At 42.6% G+C, this 27705-nt stretch overlaps 1 protein-coding gene across 3 annotated transcripts; it reads left to right on the forward strand.

The window, feature by feature from the left end:
* Positions 1 to 78: 78 nt before the first annotated feature.
* On the forward strand, positions 79 to 27521 carry LOC148865969 (putative pentatricopeptide repeat-containing protein At5g37570). Of its 3 annotated transcripts, XM_088980422.1 has the most exons (4): positions 79 to 744; positions 846 to 1048; positions 1561 to 3390; positions 10285 to 12768. In XM_088980422.1, exons 3-4 carry the CDS (start codon positions 1697 to 1699, stop codon positions 10301 to 10303), a joined length of 1713 nt encoding a protein of 570 aa, XP_088836548.1. In that variant the 5' UTR covers positions 79 to 744; positions 846 to 1048; positions 1561 to 1696; the 3' UTR covers positions 10304 to 12768. The 3 variants fall into 3 exon arrangements, 2 of the variants coding, with proteins under 2 accessions (XP_088836548.1, XP_088836549.1); XM_088980423.1 differs by lacking the exon at positions 1561 to 3390 and having other exon boundaries at positions 282 to 744; XR_016110563.1 differs by lacking the exons at positions 1561 to 3390; positions 10285 to 12768 and adding an exon at positions 27505 to 27521 and having other exon boundaries at positions 396 to 744.
* The last annotated feature ends 184 nt before the right edge of the window (positions 27522 to 27705 follow it).

Raw genomic sequence — 27705 nt, forward strand, 5'->3', positions numbered from 1 at the left:
GAATCTAAATATGGTCATTTTTGTATGTTTACCTTCATTGTATTGTTAGTTTTACCATGGTTGGACTTAAGTGTATATTTCTAAAAGGTAAGGATACTAAAATAGTAAAATGTTGCACTTGAAAGTTAAAAGCCATAAATGTCACTATCCCAAAGTAAAAGGTACTTATTTATAATTTAGTCCAATTTTTTCCACACCCCAAAGCTTAAGAAGTATCAATTTATGGCCTGACCCGATTTGACACAGAAATTTATAGATTCAGCTAACTATTTTCTTTCATGCCCAGCCTAGTCCAGACTCCAGACCTGCACATAATTCGGACCGGGCTGGGGCAAAAATCCCTAGGCCCGTTCAGCCCAGCACAGAAAATTCCGGTCCCAGGCAACCATTTTCTTTCATGCCCACTCAGCCCGGACCTGGACCCGCACAAAGCCCTTACATAATGTGGGACGGGTTGCCTGGCTGGTGCCAAGAAAACCCTAAGCCACTCAGCCAGGTCCGACCCAAAAGAAATGTGCAACTATTGAAGTCCTCAGCGAAGGTGACTGCTGAGACTACAGAATAAAGATAGACTTCGACGGCGGAAGGCAAGTCCAACTGCCCAAGAGTTCAGTTTTGAGGATCTGTCCATCAATCGATTCTGAACTTCTGTGTGTTGGTGACAAAAGATGGGAAACAGAGAAGTTATCGGCGATAAATGGTCAATGAGGATCCTGTGGTTCTGTGCGATTGGAAGTGCCATAGGTTCGTATTGGTGCTATCATAAGACATCTCAGTAGAAATTCTACTTCAGCATCTTGGCTTCTTCATTTGATACTGATACTTGTCAACCATTACTGCTTTAGGCTTGTGGATGGTCGGTTTAGAAAGACAGACCCAGAACAGGCAACGGATGATGGCTGAAAGTTTGAGGGCGATGGACTCAGGCGAAGATACCCAATCTAGTGGGGAGGATGTTTGAGAGCTAAGACATCTGAATGTCGAGATATCGCTTAAATTCCTTTTTCACTGTTTCCTGTTATCCTCTTAACTGGAAACTTTCTTCTAGGTAAAATTGTTCGTTGTTCTTGATACGGAAATTATCAATTAGAAACATCTTATCTGCGTTTCCTGAAAATTTTCTGTACTGTTTTATGATGGCCGGTTGGAATGAATAGCAGAATAAGCGAATGTGATGATAGATCACATCCTTGTTTCTTTTTTCTGACATCGAATGTAGATCTTTGGGCATACGGGTTTTCTCTCATGGATTAGTTTATTTGTCAACATCGCTTCTATTGGGTACAGTTATTTGATTTCCTCCTCTACTATTGTCTATTGGTCATGTTCTAATATCCTGGCATTTGTCTTATTTTGGTCTCTCTCTCGTGTAACAAAGGGATCAATATATACAATTTTAGTGTTGGTGGTTATGAAGATTAATAAACTTCACACAATATTACATATTTTTGAACCTATAAAGATGAGGTGTTTAGCTTGCCCTAAAGTGTAATCTCCACATGTATTTTAATGCCTGAGTTCCTGACTGATTGAATGGATATCTTCAACTGACCGGCTCAGGACATGGAGGGACTAGCTGCTTTGGAACGTAAACCCATCAAACTCCTTGAAGAGGTTGTTAGACTGTAACCTCCTTTTGAAGAGGCTGATACTATAGTAATTCTATGGGAAGAAGTTTCAAGTTTGTGGAGATCACATGCAATTGAAACCTGTTCCTCTTCAACTTAACTCAAGGACTGGGGAAATTGTAGGGGAAATTTTTGAGAGACTCAAGAAATGTGCATCCATGAAATTGTTGAAGCAGGTCCATGCTCCTATAATCACAAGTGGTCTCCACCATGAAAATTATCTTTCTGTCAAACTTTTATCTTTGAGTGCCAAAGCGTTGGCAAATATTGATTATGCCCGTAAAATCTTTGATTGTTCTATGGGCACAGCGAATGTGTTCCTATGGACTGCCATGATAACAGCTTATTCAAGAAATCAGTCTCAAGCTACAGTAGAAGCTATTCTGATATACAAGAAGATGCAGAGGCATATGATAGAACCGAACAGTTATACACTGTCATCTGTTCTCAAAGCATGTTCCATTTTGTCAGCTGTTCAAGAAGGCAACCAGATTCATGTCCATGCTCTTAAACTAGGACTGAATACCAACATCTATGTGCAAACAACGCTGATGGACATGTATGCCAAGTTTGGCTGCATTGAAGCAGCAGTGCATTTGTTTGAAACTTCATGTGAGAGAAATCTTGTGATGTGTAATGCCATGATTATGTGCTATGGAAAAGCTGGAAATGTTGAAGCTGCCAGAGAAATCTTTGACAAAATGACTCAAAGGGATTCAATTTCATGGACTTCCATGATCTCTAGTTTCACTAATCATGGAAACATGCAAGCTGCACAGGAACTTTTTGATCAAATGTGTTTGAGGGATGTGTCTTGTTGGAATGCATTGATTAGAGGTTATGCTCACAGTGGAGATGGTGAAAGAGCTTTGCTACTTTTCAATGAGATGAAACTGGAGAATGTGGAACCCAATCAGGTAACCATGGCTGTTATTATTTCAGTCTGTGGATCCATTGGAGCTTTGGAGAAAGGAAAACAAATACATGAGTACATAAAAGACTGTAGTGGAATGGAAATGAATATCTACATGTTCAATGCTTTAATTGACATGTATGCCAAATGTGGGAGTCTTGATGATGCATATCGAGTGTTCTGTGAGATGCCCTACAAGGATGTAGTGACTTATAATGCAATGATTCTAGGTTTTGCTAAACATGGGCATGCAGAAGATTCCCTGAAACTTTTTTCAGAGTTGTTAGTTGGTGGTTTGAAGCCAGATGCAGTCACCTTTTTGGGTATCTTAACTGCATGTAGCCATGCTGGCCTGCTAGGTATGGGTGATGAATGGTTCAGTTGCATGACCAGGGATTACAAAATAGAGCCTTTGGTTGATCACTATGCTTGCATGGTTGATCTCCTTGGCCGTGCAGGATTCATTGAGGAGGCTTATCAGTTGATAAAAACAATGAAACTGGAACCTCATGCTGGTGTGTGGGGGGCCTTGCTTAGGGCATGCAAGACTTATTGCAATATTGAAATTGGTGAAATTGCCGCAAGAAAGCTTTTCATAGTTGAGCCACAGAATCCTGCAAACTATGTGCTGTTGTCTAACATTTATGCTAGGTCCAATAGATGGGATGATGTTGCAAAGGTCCGGCATTGGATGAGTAAAAGAGGAATAGCCAAAGCATCAGGATACAGTTGGATTGAGGTTGATAAACTTGTCCACAAATTCTTAGCAGGAGACACAAGTCATCCACAATACAGGCATATCCATGCAACATTGAAAAATCTGTCTTTGCAATTGATATTGGATTATGGGTATGGTCCGAGTTAATTTTATCCAAGCAGGATTCTTTTCTTATCAGTAAAAATATATTTTATTTATAATTAAGGATGAAACAAATTAGTACAACTAGGTGGTGGGAGTGTTATTCCCAATTGAGCACACTTTTCTGTCCCAAGTTACAAAGCTGCCCAAAATAATTGATGCCTCAGTGCCCCTTGTTTGGCAAGGGTATCAGCTAGCCCATTTGCACTCATTCTGACCCATTTGGAATCAGCCTCTACATCTTTTGCAATCTTTTCCACTTCCCTAATCACATGTTTGAAAGTCCAAGGGGCACTGAAACAAATTAGTACAACTAGGTGGTGGGAGTGTTATTCCCAATTGAGCACACTTTTCTGTCCCAAGTTACAAAGCTGCCCAAAATAATTGATGCCTCAGTGCCCCTTGTTTGGCAAGGGTATCAGCTAGCCCATTTGCACTCATTCTGACCCATTTGGAATCAGCCTCTACATCTTTTGCAATCTTTTCCACTTCCCTAATCACATGTTTGAAAGTCCAAGGGGTAAGTCTGTTGCTGACTTTCTTCTAGCCCATGAAATGACCACTTTTGAGTCTCCTTCCACCTCAATATGCCTAAATTCCAACTGTTTAGCTAGTTTCAAACCTTGTAGCAATGCCCACAGTTCAGCCTTCAATGAATTTCCGGTGCCAATCAGTCCTGAGAACAAAGCCAATATCCTCCTTTTAGAATTTCTGATTACTCCTATACCTGACAATCCCAGATTTCCAAGGGAGCTCCCATCAAAATTCAGTTTGATTTTGCTGCCTTCTGGAGGCGTCCACTCCACCCTTACTTTCACTTTCACTCTCAAAGACTGTGCTACTTAGGTCCAAGTTCTTAGGATGTCGATGACTGAGAAAACTTGGAAGCTATCCAAGGATTTTACCCAGTGAGATACTTTCACCTTTATGATGTCTATCACTTCCTCTACTGTTCTGCTTTTCTCCAAGAAGATCCTCTTATTCCTTTATTCCCACGCCATCCAGCATACTGCTGCCTTCAAAGCTCTCCACATTACCACCCCTCTTTTCTTTGGTTGCCTTAAGAAGTCAGGGTTGAAAAGGCCTACCACATCTTGAGGGGTAACCCACCTGCAGCCAAAGAGAACACAAGAAAACTCCCAAATTTGATGCACAAATGTGCAGGATATTAATAAATGAGATAGGGTCTCACCACTTTCTTTACAGAGAGAGCACATTTGAGGAGAAAGGAAGGCATTTGGCCTTCTTCTCTGCCGTATAACACAAATACATTACCAAGGAAGATTTCCCAACAGAGAGCTTGAATTTTTGGGGAGATAGGCTTACTCCAAATTTCTTTCACAGGGAAATCCCCAAACTAGGTGAGGCAAGTACTCTAAAGAAAGAAGAACAAATAAAGAGACCATCTAAAGAACCTACTCATATTCTAGAGTCCTCCATGGACAGGTCCAAACAAACTTGCCCTAGCAGGTTCAGCAACTGGATTAAGGAATCTAGAACAAGTAAAAACATCACACTCATTTTCCCTTAAACCCCTTCTGAAACCCAAATTCGAGTTTACACCCAAGCAAGAGTCTTGAACCCTGGATAAGGGAATTATATGCTTTTGTAATTTTAGATTATGATTATAATTATATCAGCTAAGTTTAGGTTGCATAGATCCAGCGATGGATGGCCTTTTGGGCTTTTGATTAGAAAGATCATTGTTGGGGATTGTGTATGCTGATTTGCAAGGATACACCCAAATGTGTAATGTTTTTCTCTTTTTCTCTTTTTGCTTTTCTTTTTTTTTCTTGATTAAATCTCAGATGCTTCCTAATTATACATATATTGTAGAAAGAGGTTCTTTCTTCTTCATCCACCTATACTATAGCTGAGGATTTTTTAAACCCAACTTGATTGTGCACAGGTCTAGATGGTTCTCATGGACAACAAAGAATGTAAATCTGAATCTAAATTCATTTGAATGTGGAACAAATTTTGAGTTTTTGGATCACTGCAATGGAGAATGATATCTCTGGTGTAAGGAGCGGGCAGGCTATATGTTATCCCAAGTCTTAAAAGTTGACAAAGGACATGTGCTGGACTTGCTTGTATTTAATTAAATTTCTTAATCCCTTACAGTTATTTAATGAAATAATTTGAACAGAACCCTTCTATTGGGTTTAAAGAAACTAAGTCCATTTTCTGAACTTTGTGTGCCAAACACCTATGTTGTTTTACATCTCCATGATACATGTGGAAAAGTTTATAATACTAATCTATTTCAGGTTTTCCTAAAACACCATGTTAGAAACTACTTTTTTTTTGTTGGGCACCTGCAAACATCAGCATCCTTATTAAAATAGATTGATTTTTATGGAGCGGGGTCTTTTTAGAAGAGGTGATGAGTTTAATGGGTCTTAGGGAGAAATGGAGAAGCTGGGTGTTTGCAAGTGTTTCCTCGGTGTCTTTCTCGGTGTTAGTTAATGGAGTTTCTACTGAATTTTTTGGGTCTTCAAGGGTATTAAGAAAAGGGGACTCATTATCTTCATTACATTTTGTATTGGTGGTGGAAGTGTTGAGTAGGCTGTTAAACAAAGGTGTGGAGGCAGGTTTGTTTAGGGGCTTTGAGGTGGGGAGAGAGAGGTTGAATATTTTTCATTTACAATATGCTGATGATACGTTGATCTTTGTGGATGCATCAGCAGAGCAAGTGCTGAAATTGAGGGGGGTCCTCAAAGGTTTTGAAGTGCTATCCGGGTTGAAAATTAATTTAAACTAAAGTGTTATGATTGGGGTAGGAAATGTGCAGCAGGGAACTATGGAAAAGTGTGCAGCTTCATTGAGATGTTTGATAGGTGAATTCCCTACCTATTGGCGCAAAAGCTTCAGCCCTATCTACATGGCTGCTGGTTTTGGATATAACTAAGAAAAGGCTAGCAGGGTGGAAGGGGAAATATTTGTCATTTGGGGGGAAGGTTACATCATTTAAAGCATCTTTTCAAATCTTTGTCGTTGTTAAAAGTTTCTGCGGTGGTGAGTCAAGAAATTGAAAGGCTTCAGAGGGAGTTTATATGGAATGTTAAAATGGCTAAAAAAAAGTTTCATTTGGTGAGATGGGAGTGGGTGTGTAGGGCAAAGGAGGATGGAGGTTTGGGGATGGGTGAGGACTTTCAATCAAGCTGTTTTGGGGAAATGAGTATGGAGGTTTGTGTGGGAGGGGGAGGCTTTGTGGAGGAGGGTCATAGCTTGTAAGTATGGAGTGTTGGATCTTGGGTGGGACCCGAGGGAGGTTAACTCTTCTTATGGGGTGAGTATATGGAAAGGAATTATGATTTTTTTTTTTGATAAATGAAGGAATATGAAATTTCAATCAGCTGTAAATTCTTGTGTATTTTGGAAAGTGAGGAATGTCTCTAGCATCAGATATGGAAAGGAATTATGATTTTTTTTTTTGATAAATGAAGGAATTATGAAATTTCAATCAGCTGTAAATTCTTGTGTATTTTGGAAAGTGAGGAATGTCTCTAGCATCAGATTTTGGGAGGTTGAATGGTTAAGTGTGGGGAAGTTGTTAGATGTCTGTCCAAGACTGTACAGGAACAGGGGGAGGTGTGCTGTTGTCCCAACATCAGAAGGCCTTTGCTTGATAGGGAAATGGAAGAGTGTGTGGTGTTGTTATCTAGACTGCAGGGTACGGTGATTCATCTAGAGGCCCTGGATGCTAGATGGTGGAAGGGAAATAAAAGTGGCAAGTTTTTCGTAAAATCCTGGCTGAAAATCAGATAGAGAGACATCATGTCGGAGGAGTGTGGGGCAACCCAATTCCTCTTAGAGTGGAGGCTTCTGCTTGGCTGGTGGTGATGGACAGCATTCTTAGTCAGGATCATTTGGAGAAAAGAGGCTTCATCTTTGCAAATAGATGTGCCTTGTGTGAAAGTGATGCTGCAAATGTTATCCATTTGATGGTTGACTGTATATACAGTGCATGCATTTGGTTCTTTTTCTTTTGTCTCTTCAAGATGGGGGGGTGAGAGCCTTGATTTCCCAAAGAAATCTTTGAGAAGTAACCATTGTTGAATGGTAGCAAGAAAGAAAAAATCTTGTGGAGTTATATCCCTTTTGCAATTTGATTTTTTTTTTTGACAAGTAAACAAAGTATTTATTGAATCTCAATGAGAGTAGGCATTACAAGCTGATAAGCCACGAAGAAGCCAGCGTATTCCTCAGCCAAATCCACGGTTCATGGACTAAGTCATGGCAGCAACAACCAGCAGTCCTTAGTTGTCAGTTATCTCTGCTTCCCCTAGATTTATGGATTCCTATTTTCCAGCAAGTTATTTTGGTTATGTACTTAACGGTATTCTAGGATGTAAATACTCATAGTAGTGGTCTGATTTTTAGGAAGAAGTTGTCAGTTATTCCTTGTATATATTTCCCTTTGATGAATGAAAGAGGGCAGAGAAAATTTATCCCAAAACCTTGAGGTCTGTTCTCACCCTAAGAGAGCAATTTACTTCTTGCGCTTCTGACTGGGACCTATCATTGGTATCAGAGCGCCAGGTTAAGATGTCTAACAAAGAGCGAATTGAGAGCTTGGAAAAGGGGCTAGGTGGAGTTCAAGACGGTCTAGAAAGATTGGAGATTGGAATGGCAGATAAGATCAAGCGGTTAGAAGATACCATCAGTAAGCTGTCCGATGCTATCCTTTCTAACCGAAGCATCACTTCCAACAATACTCCTGAGATGAGCACTTCTAATGAGCGTTTAAAGCTCACTAAAGAGGAAGGTTGTGAGAATGAAGGGGGGAAGCCAATTTTCTCCTCCAAAACGGCAAGGCTTGAGTTCCCAAAATGGTTTAATCGAGTAGCTCAATTTTTTGAGTTTCAGGGCACACCAGACAATCAAAAGGTGTCTTTAGCCTCGTTCCATCTGGAAGGGGAGGCCAATCAATGGTAGCAATGGCTGCGTCGTGCATATCAAGAGGAAGGATGACTGGTGACCTGGGAACTATTTGAGGAGGAATTATGGGCTCGTTTCGGACCAACGGAGTGTGAGGATTTTGATGAAACCCTATCTAAGGTTCGACAGGTTGGGTCCCTGTGCGACTACCAAAAAGAGTTTGAAAGATTGGGCAACCGGGTGCATGGATGGTCGCAAAAAGCACTTGTGGGATTGTTCATGGGTGGGTTGCTGCCTGAAATTGCTGAAGGGATATGCATGTTGAGACCAAAGACGTTGAAAGGAGCGATAAGCTTGATGCGCATGAAGGAAGATCAATTGCAGCGGCAGCGACGATTCTCATGACAACCGTTATCAGCTCGCACTTCGCTGTCATTGCTGTCAACTACAAAGGCTGCACCTGTTAAGAAACTTTCATGGGATGAAATGCAAAGGAGACGTGCACAAGGACTATGCTTCAATTGCGATGAAAATTTTTTTGCAGGTCATAGATGCAAGGGCCCTCAACTTCTTTTGTTGGAAGGTGGTTTCGAGGAAGAAATTAAAGAAGACATCAACGTAACCGACACCGACCTTCCTTGCAACCCTGAGATTTCCTGACCTGAACCTTGAGGACAAGGTTCCACTTGGAAGGGGGGTAATGATAAGCCACGAAGAAGCCAGTGTAGTCCTCGGCCAAATCCACGGTTCATGGACTAAGTCATGGCAGAAACAACCAGTCCTTAGTTGTCAGTTATCTCTGCTTCCACTAGATTTATGGATTCCTACTTTCCAGCAAGTTATTTTGGTTATGTACTTAGTGGTATTCTAGGATGTAAATACTCGTAGTAGTGGTCTGATTTTTAGGAAGAAGTTGTCAGCTATTCCTTGTATATATTTCTCTTTGATGAATGAAAGAGGGCAGAGAAAATTTATCCCAAAACCTTGAGGTCTGTTCTCATCCTAAGAGAGCAATTTACTTCTTGCGCTTCTGACTGGGACCTATCACAAGCATCCTGCAGAGAGGCACAAGGTGTTACCTCTCACACAAAAACTTTAATAGAATAGTGACAAATATCAATAGCAATTGAGCCCAATACAAACTGTCCCTATTTACCCCTTGTTTAGATAGCCCATCTGCCATAGCATTAGCTGTTCTCCTAACCCAAGAGATTTTCAAGTTCATGTTTCTGGTTAGCCATCTAAACTTTTTCATCTCATCCCTAAAGCACCAGATTATAGAACTCTGGATCCTTCAACCACCCTATCACCAATTTTGAGTCCTCCATTGGTCTCCATATTTATTAGGCCCATCTCACTTGCTATCTGTATCCCTCTTATAGCTGCAAGTAATTTGCAAGTAAAATCCATTTTGCGATTTGTTGGGAGGTGTGGAAAGAACGAAACAGAGGAATCTTTATGAACAAGAAGTAGAGCATGGAAAGACTGTGCTGTCATCGTTTGGAGATTGCTTGATTGGTTATTGATTCTTCCAGAGTTCGAGGGCCTCAAGAAGGGAGATTTTGGAGCTGATTTTAGGTCCTTGAACTTGTCTTAATTGGATCGAAAGCATATGCATCTGAAGGATGTCAGTTTCTGTTTGTTTCTAGCATTTGCTTTGTATTTTGGGTGATGCCTCATCACCTATTACCTTGCACCCCTCTTCATATAATGAAATATCTTTTTTATTTATCTTCAAAACGAATAGATTGCTTTTTATTCTTTGTACTATATTCAATTACATAATTACATTAAACCAAATTACATCCAAGCCCCCCTTGTTTCCTCTAGTAGATTCTTTTATGCATTTGGCAGATTCACAGCATTTGAACTCTTTCTTCATTTAGAGTAATAATCAATCTTGAGGGCAGGATATGATGATTTTTCCAGAATAATTGTTTTCATGATGAATTAGGACTAGTGACCGAGTTTTCATTGTATTGAATTATTTTATCACTCAGGATTATTGGCATTGGATAGAGTTGGGTCTTCTGTCAGCTGTGTTTTCTCCATCACAGAATGTGCAGGCAGACAAGCTTGGGTGATCTATATGGCTATTTATTGAAGAGACCCAAAAGTTCAAGTCAGCTGGACCAGATCCATGCTCAGATTATTGTGAGTGGGTTACACCAGGATAATTCACTAATAATGAAGCTTATAATCTCTCTCATGGCTTGTGGGAAACAAATGATTGCTTCATTAATTTTCAATCAGGTGGAATATCCAAATGTTCTTCTTTGGACTTCAGTGATCAGAGGCTATTCATGTTATGGTCATTTCAGAGAATCTATTTTGCTTTATGCACGAATGAGACATCAGCATCTTTGCCCCAATAATTTTAGCTTCCCATTTGTGCTCAAATCTTGTGCAGGTCTCAAAGCTCTTTCTGAGGGCGAGCAGATCCATGCTGATGTTGTAAAACTGGGTTTTGTATCAGATGTTTTTGTTCAGACTTCAGTTCTGGACATGTATGTGAAATGCAGTAGAATAGAAACAGCAAAGCAGGTCTTTGATGGAATGACAGTGAAAAATGTGGTTTCCTGGACTGCCATTATTGCGGGTTATTGTAGGCATGGGTTTTTGGATATGGCACAAGAGCTATTCCATGACATGCCTGTTAGAAATGTTGTCACATGGAATGCATTAATTGATGGGTTGGCTCAATTTGGGGATATAGAAAGAGCTAGGTGGTACTTTGATCATATGCCTGAGAAAAATACAGTGTCATGGACCATTATGATTGGTGGCTACTCAAGGGCAGGAGATGTGGCAAATGCAAGATTGCTATTTGATAAGATGATTGACAAAGAGGTTGTAGCATGGACAGTCATGATATCTTGTTATGTACAAAATGGGAAACCAGGGGAGGCTATCAAACTTTTCCATGAAATGCTGAGAACTAATATTATGGTGGATGAGGTCATTATGTTGGCTTTGATCTCTGCTGCTACTCAGTTGGGGAGTTTGAATGTATGTGCATGGATAGAAAACTGCATAAGTGAATGTGGGTTTGGATCTGACATTCGTATCCTGAATGCTGTTGTAAATATGTATGTGCAGTGTGGAAGCATAGAGAAGGCTTTTAATGCATTTAAAAAGATACCCAAGAAAGATGTTATATCCTACAACTCCATGATAACAGGATATGCTCACCATGGAGATGCCAACTGTGCTCTTTCTTTGTTTTCTATGATGATTGATGCCAAGATTCAGCCAAACAGTATTACATTTACTGGAATACTCACTGCGTGTGCACATAGGGGGTTGGTGGATGAGGGTCGGAGGTACTTCCATTTGATGTGTGATCTAGGTTCTATTGTACCTAAGATGGAACACTATGCATGCATGGTGGACCTCCTTGGTCGTGCTGGATTCATAGTTGAGGCTCATAATCTTATTTCGAGCATGCCCATCAGGCCTGAGGCTAGCATATGGGGGGCGCTACTTGGTGCATGTAAGATGCATGGGAATCTTGAGTTGGCCGAGTCTATTGCACAGAAGCTGTTTGAAATAGAGCCTGGAAACCCAGGAAACTATGCAATTCTTGCAAACATGTATGTGGAAAGGAAAATGTGGGATGCAGCAACAAGGGTGAGGATGATGATGAAAAGGAGGGGAGTGTGCAAAACACCAGGAAGCAGCTGGGCTGAAGTCTCATAACTCTTTGATTTTGGGTGTCAAATTAGAATATGAGGTACCTGATGTGCTCTCTCTCTCTCTCTCATGTGCGTTCATTAGCCATTAGCATGCATGTGACAATCTTTCTTGGTACAAAAGAAGAGGAGCTCTACACAAGGCAGGGGGTAGAGCAGACCCATGGGTCATGCAACCAGATTCTTTCAATGGGCTTGGAAATGAGATCCGAGTTCATCTGATTCAGCCTACACATGAAATCTGCAAGGCAATTGGCTTCATGAAACACGAGTGAAACCAACTCTCATATTCAATCTGTCCCTTAGAGCGATAATATCTTGGATGATTGAATTGGCGGTCCAAGGGGGCTTTACTTTGGTATTGATGCAATCTATAACCTGCTTGCTATCACCCTCAATCAAGATGCCATCACAATTGATAGATTCGGCCAACTTTGGAGCATTCTTAGCTGCAAGACTCTTCCCCAAGTCTGGCCTAGTTAAAATCAACTTTGATGTTTCTATTTTAGAGAACGGGATTACCTCGGATGGCTGGTTTGCTGGAGGCTGTGAGGGCAGCATTGTTTCATATAGAGAAAGGGTTGGAGTGAAGAGAACAAAGTTGCATACATTGATTAGGGCACCCAACTTTTATTTTTCTATTTTTGGCTTTGATAACTCTTGTACTTTCCTAAAAAAACCATTTTAGACCCTAAGGCTGTCTTTGGTTGCAATGCAAATAAATTTGCACGGATGTAAAACTATGGCAGCACAAAAGATTTGAGTGGTAAATTGACCTATTTTTGCTTCAAATTTTAGCTTATTTTGTTTGATTGCAGTACAAATGAAGTAAATTAAGACATGGAACAGAACAAAGGGATAAGTAGACTGCAGTACACCTCAGAAATCTGAAATTACAGCCCCCCTATAAACCGCATCCTGGCTGTGGATTTGGCATCAATCAATGGCCAGGATTCATCCCACCTGTATGGTGGGGCTCAGATTTCTGGGATGTGGACTGAACAATAAAAACCCCTAAGGTAAAACACAAAACAAAATTAAATGGGAATTTGCATTTTTTTTATTTGCACTAGTGCAAATAAAATTGTACTGCAACCAAATGCAGCCTAAAGAATTGAAAGGGCCATTTTTGCCCTCAAACTATGATGGAAAGGTTACCTTAAGGCAAAAACAGATGATGTAAGAGGCATCATTGATAAAAATCCGAATAAAATAATTAAAGCATGCTTTTGTGGCACTACTTGAGTTTGAAAAAGCCACTTTAGGATTGGAGACCAAGAAGAAATAACTCAATGTGACTATTTAAATCGGACAAAATGGAAGGGTGTATTTACACTTTTGTGTGATAGTGGAATACCACTCAAATTAAAAATAAAATTCTATAAAACCATTGTAAGGCCACCTATGTTGTATGAAATAGAGTGATGGGCAATCAAGAAATAATTGGATGAGGAATGAAACCATCTAACAATACAATTAGAAGAAGTGAGTAGTTACAAGTGGAAGGTGCCAAAAAAAGCTAGGGGTAGACCACAAAAGATATGAGTAGTAGTAAGAAATGATTTAAGACCACCAACAACCTTAGTAGACGTGATTTGTTGCAAGTGGAAGGTGCTAAAAGAGCTAAGTGTAGACAAAAAATGTAGAAGTAGTAAGAATGATTTAAACATTAATGGTTTAGCGGTGGATATAGCTTTAAATACTTGCCTGAGAATGCTCTCTGAGATCGTTGAGAGCATCCAAGATGGTAAGAGTTGATCATGTTTTCTCCATTGTGTGTAGGCAGGATAGGGAATAGATTTTCCATCTTCTTGAATGGTCTGAGATGGACACAGAAAGGTACCATATGCATAACCAAGTAATTCAGATCCAAAGAGAGCAGGAAGAACCTGTGGTCTCCAAATCAAATAGTTATATCAGTCCAACTTTACCGTCACAAGTTGGCCAAAATTCAATGTTGAGGATGGTATATGAACAGAGAGAGTTTCTCCATGAGTTGTTGTTAAGAGATGCCATCTGGTGCTCTAATACCATAAATAAAATTAATCCAGTGAGAAAAAGAACAAACAATGTGAATTGCATTGCTGATGTTTAAATACAGGAAAGAGGAAGAGTTCGAGTGAGACTCTCCTTATTTAGGATAAAGCCTAAAACGGAGGAATAGCAAAAAGCCAGAAACTGATTCTAATGTAATTCAAATTCTACCACAATCCATATTCTAGCTAAGCCTTATATGTTAGTGCTGAGAAAAGCTCGTTCAAGTAAAACAAAAAAAACGAGGTGAGGAGGGTGAAGCGGCAATCACAGTGCTTTCCTAATGGAGCAACCACACTACCATCCTAACAAATAAAATCATATAAGTATTCCACTCCTATCAGCAAGCATACCGAGAACAAGGGTTGATTCGAGTTGAGTCAAGCTGAATACTTGGTTATTCGAGTTGGCTTGCTGAAATTGTATTAGGCTTGAGCTCAATTCGAACTAGAAACTTGAGTTTGAACTCGATTCGGTTCAAAGCTCACAAGTTTGAACTCGGCTCTGCTCAAATGCAAAATATACAAAAAAGTATTTTTGTAAGAATTATAAAAATTATTTGCTATTATACATGAAAAATAAAAATATTATTATATATGATAAAAATTATTTATTATATATATGTCTATGCATATGTATATCTATAAAAATTATTATAATATATGTATAGTATATTAAAAATAAGAATTATAAAAATTATTTATTATAATAAAAAAAATTATTTATTTATTATGTTAGACTCGATTAGATTTACGAGCCTCATGAGCCGAGCTTCACTAGGCTTAAGCTCAACTTGATTAACAAATAAACCTATACATCAGACTTGAGCTTGACTCGAAACTCGATTTAAACAGAGCTGAGCCGAGCTCAAATAGCTTGTGAGAAATTTGACTTGTAGCCACTCCTGCGAGAAAATACAAAATCCTCCACTGCAGTTTCTGACAATCATAAAAACTTCCCCTATAGTTTCACTTTAGCAAAAACCTCGCTGCTATTTTTAAAACTTTGACAAAAACCTCCCTTCCGTCAATAATCATGACGAAAAACGTTAAAAAAATTATTTTTTTTTCCAAAATACCTATTATATGATCCTCGAACACTCTTCATCAACATTGTTCTTCTTGTTCAACTGCTTGCCATTAAAGCGTTGGGTTTTGCTCTTCTTCCACGGAGGTAAATCTGTTGCGCCTGCAGTCTCAGCCTCAGCCTCAGTCACAAGTCTTGCGTCAATGTATAACTGTCACTCCCGTCAGACGGAATTCCAATGAACTAAAAACTTTGGTCGACGGATTGACCGGAACCACGAACGCAGGTCGCTGCCGATGTTGTTCTTCATCTGTGGAGCCTTCTGCAGCAAACCCAGATGATTCTTCCGGGTCTAAGATGGTGGGGATAGGGAGGCAGATCTTGCCTATACGAATGATTTTCTCGTGCGGCTAGAACATGCTGTGACTTCAGTGTGAGGAGTAGATCCGTAATCAATGAAATTGAGGGGTTGATGACAGAGATGACGAACGACGGGGCATGTGGAGGCAACACATCAACAACGGAGCTATTCCTTCGCGGGACTGGAGCGGTGCCCACGCATTGCCTATACGTCAAAAGGAACCGGCCGTTGGTGCTCGTGATCCCGATCGGAAGGAGAAGGCGAGAAGAGGGGCAGCGGAGAAGAGGGCCGTCAAAAAGAGCCGCTCGTTCATAAGATGCTTCAGACATACCTGTGCACCAGAACCAGCGCTCGAGTCTCCGAGAAAAGGGGCTAAGGAGAAGAGGGCCATCAAAGAGCTGCTCGTTCATAAGATGCTTCAGACATACCTGTGCACCAAAACCAGCGCTCGAATCTCTAAGAAGAGGGGCAGAGGAGAAGGCAAGAAGGCGTCTTCCCCTCCCCCCTTCTCTCTCACTTCTCTCTCTCTCTCTCTCTCTCTCTCTCTCTCTCTTCGATTTCTGTCCATTTATGATTCTATCCATCTATCTTATAGTAGTTATTGACGATAACATTGATCCATTTTATACAAACTTTTTGCAGAGTGGGATATTTAAGTGTGAGAATAAAGCTTCTCTTTCGTAGCGTTTTTGAGGAAGTACTAATAGAACATGGCTGGCTTCGAGTTTCGACCAATGGGAGGCGTTTCTGAGGAAGTACTAATAGAACATGGCTTTGAGTTTCGACTAATGGGAGAAGGATCCATTCTTTTCTGCCGCAGAGGAAGTTCAGGAATGAAACGCTGCATCTCAGTGAAGCGGCAAGCGTAGCTAGCCGCTACGGGCTCGAACAGGGGATCGTTCCAGGATGCTAACAGTGTGAACCATGTTATCACCATCGAAGAAATGGTGACCGGCGATGGGCTCGAACAGGGGATCGGCGTCGTTATGAACGTAGACGTTGAATGCAATTAGGGAACAAGACAGGCGGACCACGACTCCTTTTGATCAGATCCAAGGTTTCGGTTTCGACGGGAGAGGGTGCCTTTGCTGCGATAAGGGTAAAACAGGTATTTGAAAGGGTAAAATATGTCAATCTCAGAAGGACCAGAAAAATCATTAACGTATGAAAGGGTAAAATAGGTATTCGAAAAGATTTGACCATGTTTTAATGTTTTGCGTCATGATTATTGACCGAAAGGAGGTTTTTGTCAAATTTAAAAATTAGCAGGGAGATTTTTTTTAAAGGGAGGTTTTTATGATTATTAGAAACTTCAAGAGGTTTTTGTATTTTACCCAAAGAAATATTCTATTCCTATCGGCAACTTCTCCAAATCACCCTATGCTACAACCGTGTGAAGGGGAGAAGAAGAGGAGACTTGTGCTTGGTCCCTGATGTAGGCGAATTCGGTTGGCATATACCGGACTAACGCATGTCAACTAGAGGGCGCCAGCAAAGGCTCGCCATGAGGATGCTCAGGGTTACCCGATGTGGACCAGGTAGACCCAATTGCAGGGTGTCGTGTGGCTCTGGCAAAACATCTTGCCAGGCCCTCATACGACTCGCATTTGGACCATTCGAGCCTAACTATCCCCTAGCAACTCCGACTATAAATACAAGGCACCCCCACAAGGTAAGGGATCTCCTCTAAGGACTTAGCACTATCTGAGACCTCGTCTGGACCCCTCAGCTCCAGACTCATAGCCTACCTTGTACACTCACTAACTTGACCATCGAAGCCTTCGCCTCGGATTCCCACCCGAGGCCTCTAACACCTTCTCCCTTGTAGATTCACTACAATGGGAGACGTATCTCGTCCCTCTTCAGGTGCCCTTCTCAATACTAGCCCTTGGCTTCTACACTGTCTGAAGGAGCAATCCGTTTGGCCAAACCTACAGTATGGAAGCTGCTATCCTAGCAGAGATTGGCCAGTCGACGCTCCGAATTGAAGCATACGACAAGGCCAAGAACGACAAAGCGCTTAGAATAAACCTTGACCTACTGGAAGAAGCCCAAGAGCAAGCACAAGTAAGGGTGGTTGCCTACCAACAACAGGTGGCCTACTACTAAAACTCGAGGGTAAAAGAGAGGCACTACAAAGAGGGAGACCTCGTCCTCAAGAAAGTCATGGTCCCCGAGCCAGGTGTGGATAAACTTGGCCCCATCTAGGAAGGCCCCTACATAATCAAGCAAGCTGTTGGCCCCGACACCTTTCGCCTCGAACACCTAAGTGTAAGACCCATCCCTCGGATGTGGAACTCGGAAGACCTTCAGATGTACTACCAATGAATGTATTTTCTGATAAACAAGTGATGAATGAATATAGTAAAGTTCCTCTTTGGCTCAATGCTTAGCGTGTGTTCTCACTAAGTCCCTAGGACATCTCAACTTCGTGACTGGCCAAAGCATGTAGCCTCCCCCGAGGACTAGGCACTCGTGTCGGACTGACGCTAGGGCACATGGCTAGTGGCGAACACCCAAACATAACACCTCGCCAAACAGAAATACACTAGGATGGTCGAGGCCTCGTATGCCTCACTACCCACCTCGGTGGCGGATGGCCTCTTGGTCTTGTACACTTAACGCGCTTGAGTAAAGGCAACAACCTTGACTAACATGGTGGTTTGCCTCGGCCCGAGACCCCGACCTCCTTAGAGCATCACCTCAACCTCGCTGAAGTAACCACTTGGGAGGAAGGGAGCCAGACGAGCTACACCTCTGCCTCGGCCCCTCCCCCACACTTCAACAGGCCACCTCGGCCTATTCTACATAAACACTTGGAAGGAATTAGGTCAGGTGAGCCACACTTCAGTCGCATGGCCCCACCTCAGCCTCTCCTTCCTAACTATCTAAGGGGAGTGTGTAACGGGCTAGTACGAGCTATTTTATGTGCATTGTGGTCTCTCTGTTGGGAGGGGCAGGGACCCCTTAGTAAAAAGAAAAGAAAAATAAGAGAAGAAAAAAAGAGAGAAAGGAGAGAAAACACTGTACAAAAAATGCTTGTATTTTTCATTCATTAATTGTGAACATTTACAAAAATTCACAACCTCGGAGGCCGAGTTGAAATAGGAAGAACCCCACTAAGCTTCACCATGAGCCGGGGGATGCAGAGCCCTCAGCACCATCAGTAGTCCGGATCTCTTCGGGGGAGTCAGGAATCACCTTCAGTCCCTCAACGTCGAAGTCAGGCATCACCTGCAGGAAGACCTTCTTAGTGTCCTCGATGTCATCCAGGTACAACGAGGATGTGTACTCTGCAAGGGCCTGCTAGTACTCGTGCGACTTTTTGAAGGCCTCCACCACCTTGGTCGTCGCCTCAGCTACCTGCTTCTCCACCTCAGTGGCCCACTCTTCGGTCTGTGTTGCCCGCCGCTGAGCCTCCGTGACAATGCTATCAAGGTGAGCCCTTTTCTCCTCGGATTTCTTTAGCGCCTCTTGCTCCTGAACGAGGTGGGCCTGCACAACCTTCAGGTCAACCTCTAGCATCTTCTGGAGTTACTACTCATCCTTGTGGGCCTTCTTGAAGGTGTCCCGTTTGCTCTCATCTATGGCAACCACCACCAGGAGCTTCTCGTTGTCCTTCTCGAGCTTGCCCAAGTGCTCCAGGGTGAGGCCCATCCGGTCTCCCAGACCAACGAAGTGGCGGCATAACTGCATCAAGTATCATCAATAAGGGCTACAACGAAGAAAGAACAGAAAGATGAAGTACTAGGACAAAAGCTCACCTTGGCCAGATGGTAAAGCCCCTCATCGTGGATGAACTGTGGTTCACTCTACATCATCTTGAAACGATCCCTCAGAAGGATCGCCCAACACACTAGGGCCTGCCCGACCCCTTCTTTAGTAATTGAATCCCCCTCGTGGATCGACCACTGGGGGTGAAAGATTCTAGAGGGCTGCCCGGTCTCTCCAACAAGCTCTTGTGCATATGCAGGGGAAGATGAGGGACCCACAGGATACCCCTTGGTAGAGGGCCTCTTCGGCACAGTGTCCTCGATAGGACCCCCCTAGTAGCTTTGGCGGCTGCTCTGTCAGGACCTCCTCGGTGGGCCTCATCCTGCCAGCCTCAATGGGCCTCTTCTTGTTCCCATCACTGGCTTCTTTCCATGGTTCCCTTAGCTGACGGGGACTTGTTGTGTATCAATCAACCTGGTGGGGGCAAGCGCCCGCTCATCCCTCGCAGGCATGTCCTCGGCAGGCCTTCTCAGCGTCTGCCCTCCTGCTTCTTGCCTGCTTGGGCCTTCTGCTTGGCGCGGGCACTCTCTAGCAACAACTTCTTGGCGTCCATCTGCACCTCTCCTACCAAGGGGGCAGGGCTAAGCCCCACGGACACCAGGGGAAATTCCTCCTCCACCAAATGCTTGGCATTGACTATCCCCAACACGAGTAAGTGAGCTACGACAGTGGCCTCCTCATCCCAAAGTGGAGGGCGACTGTCATGCAGGCCTCTCCCCACCTCGACCTAAACAACCAACCTTCGGGGCGAGAGATGTAAAAGAATTTGCCCTTCCAATTGTGGATTGACGTGGGATTATCGATAGGTCTCCCCCTCTATGACTAAAGGTAATACATGCTAGACTCAGAAGGATGCTTCCTTGGCACAAACATGGCACGAAATAACTTCGGGATCAACTCCACGTCCCGAAGCCGAGCCCACACCAACATGGCTACTATGGTCCTAATGGCATTGGGGCTGAGATGATTGATCATAATGTCATACCACTCCAGCAGCTCCGAGATTAAGGGATGGAGAGGGAACCTAAGGCCGAACTCTAAAAAATGTTGATAGATACAAATTTCCCCCTCCTCAGGGGTCCACTGCCGGTCACCGACATTAGGAATCCTAAGCTGGTAGGACCGAGGTATATGAAACCACCTAGCTAGGGCTTTCACTTGGTCCACGTCTAGAGTGCTATCAAACTCCGAATGTGGGAGGTCATCCATGGCCACCCCTCGGACAACAGTTTCAGCCATTATCCTAGGGATGGGCTACAGGGTCCGCTCCCCCTCGGTTTGGGGGGACCCCTTTGGCTCGCTCGGCGTCACAGATGTGGCGCTCTCACGGGGAGGGTCATCGCCTCTGCGGCTGCCCTCGGCACCCCCGGAGGCTACCCTCTTCCTCAGCACCATCACCTCTCGCTGAAGAGGGACAACAACCAGCGGACCTAAGGGGGAGAGGAGGGAAGGAGTCTGATGAAAGATCCCTTCCAAACCATCTAAAAGTTCATAGCACTCAGGGCCATAATCAAAGTAAGACATGGTTCAAAGAGTTGCCTAAAGGCGAAGAAGAAAAAGAGGAAGACGAGGTGTGTTAAAGAGTTGAAGGTCTGGGAGCAGTGTTTGCTTGACAGCAAGGGCGCCTAGAGACAAATGACAAAGAAAAATCACCACTAAGGCCCTTATTTATAGAAGAACGGACGACTCAAATCCCACTAGATCCGACAGTCGTGAGCCCTCCACCTAAGTTGACCATCAGCGGTGTGGCACTCGGCACTCAACTTCGGGGAAACAAAATGATGCCTAGTGAACCAGCGCTCAGCCTCGGGGAGATGAAACAACACTGAGCAAACTGATGGGCCCATTTGCCACAACTCTTTAGTTTGGGTGCACAGGCCTGGTGGACATGTAGACCGGTTCACATAGAGCACTTGTCCTCCCTATGGAAGGCCCTCATTGCACCAGACCCATGTCGTGCATGACCTCAGTGTGCCAGCCCGCGAATCCCGTATCGCGCATGGCCCCAAACCGTCGCTGCGTGAATACAAGGCACAGACTCGGCTCCACTGGGCCCCCTCCACCTCGGGCTCCCTAGCCGGAGCTGAGGCATCCACCGTTTCACCCCTCTTCCATGAACAGAAATCATGTTGAAGCATAAGCGAGACAAATGCGATGCCACTATAGGGTACACTCTGTTGAACAAGCCCGATGGCACCTACCAAGTGATGTAGGTGCAGCATTCGGTTGCCCTATATAGGACTGATGTGTGCCGACTAGAGGACGACAACATAGCCTCACCATGAGGACGCTCGGGGTTACCTGATGCAGACCAAGCAGACCCAATCGCAGGAGGCTGTGTTGCTTTGGTAGAACATCTCCCTAGGCCCTCGTACGACTCTCATCTGGACCATCCAAGCCTAACTACCCCCTGCTAACCCCCCACAAGGTAAGGGATCCGAAACCTCTGTGATCTCTATTGCTATCTCCTCTAAGGACTTAGCACTATCTGATACCTCATATGGACCTCTCGGCTCCAGACTCACAGCCTACCTTGTACACTTACTAACTTGACCGTCGGAGTCTTCGCCTCGGGTTCCTACCTGAGGCTTCTGACACCTTTTCCCTTGCAGATTCACTACCGCGGGAGTCGTATCTCGTCCCTGTTTAGGCACCCTTCTTAGTACTAGTCCTCGGCTTCAACAGTATCTGAAGGAGCAATCCGCCTTGGCCTCAACTTACCTCCTCCGAACCCTCAAAGCCTTCGGCCCACCTGTAACACAAAGTATGCCCATAGCTTCAATTAGCATGATGCATGTTATGACATTTATTGTAAATGAATAAAATACATATTTGATTCATGATATTGTGGTATGTTTCTGTGTAGTACCCTTAAACTGGACAGATATGAGACTCATGTTAGTTTAAAATCTTCACAGCCATTGGATAGATCTGTGGAGACTTATCCTACCAAGACTGACACTGATATACCACCAAGTTGGTTGGAGTGGCTTGCCTCAGTTTCCAAGGTGAGACCTGAGGTACATGCAATGTGGGTATTCTTGAAACCCCAAACCGGACCAAAATTCCAGTATTGCCCTGAACCTTGGAGATAGATGGGAAAAACTAGAATGCTACACTTGACCCCTAGACTCGATTATGATACTCCACTAGGTGTCGAATTAGGCTATCTTTGATATGGCAATCAGTGTGATCCTTAGAGGGTTCAAAACCTGGGTATGTTGGGATAGTCCGAGAATTCATCTGAGTGGGTGATCATAGTGATAGGATCAGCCCCTTTGTCGAACAAAGTGAATGGTCGAGCACGCACTCTCTCTGATGGAAACCTAAACTGCCGCAGTTGATTTTAACCATTGAAATTTGTTTTGCAAAATATATTTATATAGAGATATACATATATACATTATGGTTTCAAAATATTTGCAAAAGGTTTTAATTCCTGGGATCCATGTGAATAAAGAGTGCAACACTACACCTTGCAGCCGAGGAGAGGTCCTCTCTTGTCAGCCAGTGTTTGATCATTATGGGCTAAGAGATTAAGTGTAAGACCATTGAGGGTTATACCTAATGGGCTAATCTTGCGTCTACCCACAATTATTGGACCTTCATAAGATGGTTGGACCCAATGACCATTTAGTGTAAATGTTAGGCCCATTATGAGCCCATAGTGATGGACTCAGGGGTTCACTGTATTCAGCAGTGAATTCGGCCAAGCCTTGTAACAGAGGCTAGGCTAAACCCTTGTGGCTGATGTGTAGATCAATGATAGGGTCCCATGCCATACAAAGAGAGCCAAGCTAGCCAGCATTATAGTGGAAGTGAGCCTAAAAATTTAATGGGCCTGAAAGCCCATTTCAAACTGGGTTAATTAGATTAATTAAATAGGGGCGGATCTGGGATTTGGATCAGCAGATAAGATAAGGGATTACCCTTATCCACTTAAAGAGTCCAAATCCAAATAAAGATTTGGGTTAAAGGAATTCCTAATTTGATTAGGAAGACTGATCTTTATCTACAGAAAAGATAAGAGATTATCCTTATCACTTAAAGAGTCCAAATCCAAATAAAAGATTTGGATCAGGATAACTTGTAACGAGATTAGGAAATTGTCTCTTTAACGCTATAAATAAGAGAGTTGGGCAAACTTTGAATATACACTGACTCAATACAGAGTGAAGACAACTCAGTTAGACTGATCTTGCCTTCTGCTCTTTTTATCCCTGCTCTTGCCGCCCCACCCTATTCGATCTCCAGTTCTTGGATTGGATCAAGATTTGATCTTGATATTGTTTCTTGCCAAAAGAAAAAATCTAGAAGTTGTGCTCACTGTCCCATTCGATTATTGCTGAAGACTCACTAGTTCTTGGTGAAGAACTACTTACTGATCCTGCCTCATCCTAAGCTGTGTCATCTTTAGTGGGGGGAGGATTTGGTACTCTCTTTGGGTGTGAACACCTATGTTGAGAGGAGCATTCTTGCGTGGGTTCCGTATCAGTTGTATCCCTCCCTTTATTTGATTTCAAATTTGGTCCAGTTTGGTTACAAGAACGAACCTTGAAAATGTAGTTTTCTAAATTGGGAATAGGATCCCCGATGGGTGTAAAGAAATTTTTGAAATTTTGCCCAACCTTCCTGTAGGGTTCGGCCATCCATATGATGGATCTCTCGTCCCTTTCACCTCCTTCGAAGCTTGGGAGTGAATTTAATTTGTTGCCTTCGGCCAATTGAGCATCAATAGTCCCCAAATGCAAGGTACCCCATGGGGCTTGATGTGGGCAGAAGATAGTATGAGAAGAATCTACTAAAGTTGGAGGCCATCTAAGAAACCAGATACACATTCTAGTTCCCCAAGCCGAGAACCCCTATTGTGGTATCAAGGTTCCCACCGTTGTCTTGGCCACAACCAAAAAAGATATCGAAGAATACATCTAGGGAAGTCAACATTAGCTTTGCACGTGCAAGGACTCCAGTCAAGTGGGAATTGTCACCATACTAAGTGAAATACCTATAGGGTAAGGTGTAGTTTGGGGCTATAGAGCTTTACTTGGAATGCTTGGTGGAGTTGTAGAGGAGTTGGAGTAAGAGGCCGACTTGGAGGGGTCAAACTAGGGTTTGGGTTGTAGGTAGCAATTAGAGCACGATATATAGGCATTGGATCTAGGTGAAGTCACTGGCAGTGTCAAAGTGTAAGGTTAGGTCTCGTTTTGGTGTGCCAAATCCAACATGCTTGACCCAAGCCAAAAGAGAGGTCGGAGTTTTCAAAAAGTTAGTCGAAGCTACTTGCCTTGGAAGCTTGTTTTATAGTTGCTTTAATTTCCTACCATAGATCTTCATGGGAAGGGTTGTTTAACTTAATTGCAAGTTGCCTTTGATATTTGGTTGGTTATACATGCTCGAAGAATAAGAAGGGTGCAATCTCTTTTAGCTTCAACTTCTTTAAGAATATTGAGGAGCTGGCCAACCCTAGGTCGACCAGCCCTAGCTCTTCAACTCTTACTAAAGAAAGCTCCAGCCTTCCTACTAAAGAGAGCTCCAGCACTCTTACCAAAGCCCTAAATCTCCTACCAAAGAAGCCTCTAGTCTTCATACCAAAGAAGGAATCTGCCACTTCTTCCTCTGTACCAGAACAGGAAGCTTCCATGACTGATGATCTCTTACCAATTCGGCGCACCATACCTATTCAGGAGTTGCATGACACAACTCCTGTTGTGGGGCCCCCTGTTCGCACTCATACTACAACAACTCAGTCTGTGGAATCTAGATCGGCTCAAGCTCTAACAGCTACTCATGAAGAGGAGCCATCTTCCTACGGACAGACTGCTAAATCCCCTCATTGGCGTTCTGCTATGGATGCCGAGTTTCATGCACTACTTCAGAACGACACTTGGGAATTGGTTCCCTATGATTCCTCTAAGAACGTAGTTGTGTCCAAGTTGGTCTTCAAAATCAAACGGCACCTAGATGGCTCGATTGAACGTTACAAGGCATGTCTTGTTGCGCAAGGCTTTACTCAAGTTTCGAGAGTTGACTTCATTGAGACCATCCCTGTGGTCAAACCGACAACTGTGCGTATTGTTCTGTCACTAGCAGTTTCCCGTGGATGGGATATCCATTAGTTAGATGTCCCTAATGTCTTTCTTAATGGTTTTATTACTGAGACAATTTATATGCATCATCCAAAAGTGTTTAAGGATAGTAATTATTCAGATCATGTCTACAAGCTTCATTAAGCCCTTTATGGTCTCAAACAGGCTCCTCGGGCCTGGTTTTCTCAATTAAGTAATAAACTAAACAATCTTGATTTTTGTAGCTCTCAATGTGATCCTTCCTTGTTTATCTATAGTTAGGATCAAATCATTATCTATATTCTTGTTTATGTTGATGATATCATTGTTACTAGCTCTTCTTCTCTACATGTTTCTCAGCTTATTAGTAGTTTGTCTCAGACTTTTGCTCTAAAGGATTTGGGGTCGTTGCACTATTTTCTTGGCATTGAGTCTCACTATGATGCCTCAGGGTTGTTTCTCTCTTAGTGCAAGTACATATTGGATCTCCTACTGAAAACTAATCTTGTTGTAGCCAAACCAGTTTCCGTTGGCCACTTCTTCTTGTTTCTCTCAGTTTGATGGCTAGTTACTCCCTGATCCCACTCAATATCGGAGCATAGTGAGTGCACTCCAGTATGTCACTCTTACTCGGTCGGATGTTGCTTTTGTAGTTAATAAAGTTTGTCAATTTTTGCATGCTCCTACCACTAAGCACTAGAATGCAGTTAAACGTATTCTATGGTATCTGAAGGGCTCCATTGACACTGGTTTATTTTTCTTGGCTCATACATCAGAGACATTGACTGCTTACTTAGGTGATGACTAGGCTGGTTTCCCTAATGATAGATGATCTACTGATGGCTACGATATCTTTCTTGGTTTACATTTGATCTCATTGAATGCGAATAAACAATAGACTATTGCTCGCTCTAGTACTGAAGCTAAACTTCGAGCTTTAGCGAATGCCACCACCAAACTCTTGTGGCTAAATTCTCTTCTTTCCGATTTGGGGGTCAAACTTAAGTCTGCACCGGTTCTCTACTGTGATAATATTGGGGCCACGTATCTTGCAGCTCATCCCATTTTCCATGCCCGTACTAAACATATTGAGGTTGATTTTCATTTCCTTTGGGATCTTATCGTTAAGAAATGTCTGATCATGCAGTTCCTTCCCACACAAGATCAACTTGCTGATATTTTCACTAAGTCACTTTCTTCTCAACAGTTTAAATGGCTTAGGTCCAAGCTTCAAGTGCTTCCAGTCCACTTTCGCTTGAGGGGACATATTGAGGAGCTAGCCAACCCTAGATCGGCCAGCCCTATCTCTTCCACTCTTACTAAAGAAAGCTCCAGCCTTCCTACTAAAGAGAGCTCTAGCATTCTTATCAAAGAGTGCCCTAGATCTTCTACCAAAAAAGGCTCTACTCTTCCTACCAAAGAAGGACCGACTACTATACAGAGGACTCTTACCAAAGAGAGATCAATATGAGCAAAAAGGAAACTCTCCTCTTAGCAAGTTTTCTACTTAAGACATTTTCTTATTTCTCTGTTTCTATTCTTGTAATTGTTTCTAATTATTCTTTATTATTGTGTATAAATATTCAGCCATGTACAATTACTCATCACAATGAAATTCGACCCATTCTTTAAAAATCATTCTTCTCTTAAACTTTAACTAAGAATAAGAAGGGTGCAACATCATACCCTAAACTCTGATTGTGTTTTCTCTAAGACGTGGTTTCATTGTGCTCTGGTTGTTTTGGTTCATATGACATTTTAAATTACCAGAAAAGATTACAAGAGAAAAAAATTCCCTAAACCCTCTTTCCAAATTGTCAGGAAGCACGACGTTGCATAGTTCGTAAAAGGAAATTTTAGTTAACAAAAGTAAAAGATGAACCATCTATATATTGTAGGTATCAAGTAATGGGAAAAGAAATCAAATTTCAGTTAAATATATAATGCAATTTTCCTAATAAATTTCAAGTGCTCACACAAGTAACTAATAAGATAACCATCTAATCTCTTAATTAGAAAATCTGATTTTCTGAGTCAATATTTTCTAATCATTCTAATGCCCATAAATGTAAAGGAGAATTCTCCTCTCTTCATGAGTCCCTTTTCTATCCAACCAAACAAATCCAAAAGAAACTGAGTCATATTTAATGTTAGTGAACAACATCTACACATGTTAATAGACAATGATCCTGCTAGTGATACTGACATTCATTTTGTTGTGGAATTAAAATGGTCAAACCCACAGTAATGTCTTTTTTCTTTTTCTAGGCAAGTCAGGATGCTGCTACTAGCCTTGGAAGCTTGTTGGGAGGACTTCGGATGTGTGGCTGCGATAAACGTGGGCAGAATTCTCTTGGGGAGGAGACCCTTTGTTAATATTTCAGACTGAATGGAGTCGAAAGGGAGAGGTGTTCAAAATTGAGATAGCTCTATTTGTTGAAGAGGATAAATGGTCATTTGGCATCTGGG

Source organism: Nelumbo lutea, chromosome 3 (genome assembly GCF_056320005.1).
Source record: "Nelumbo lutea isolate HS-2025 chromosome 3, American lotus-T2T, whole genome shotgun sequence".
NCBI classification, from domain to species: Eukaryota; Viridiplantae; Streptophyta; class Magnoliopsida; order Proteales; family Nelumbonaceae; genus Nelumbo; species Nelumbo lutea.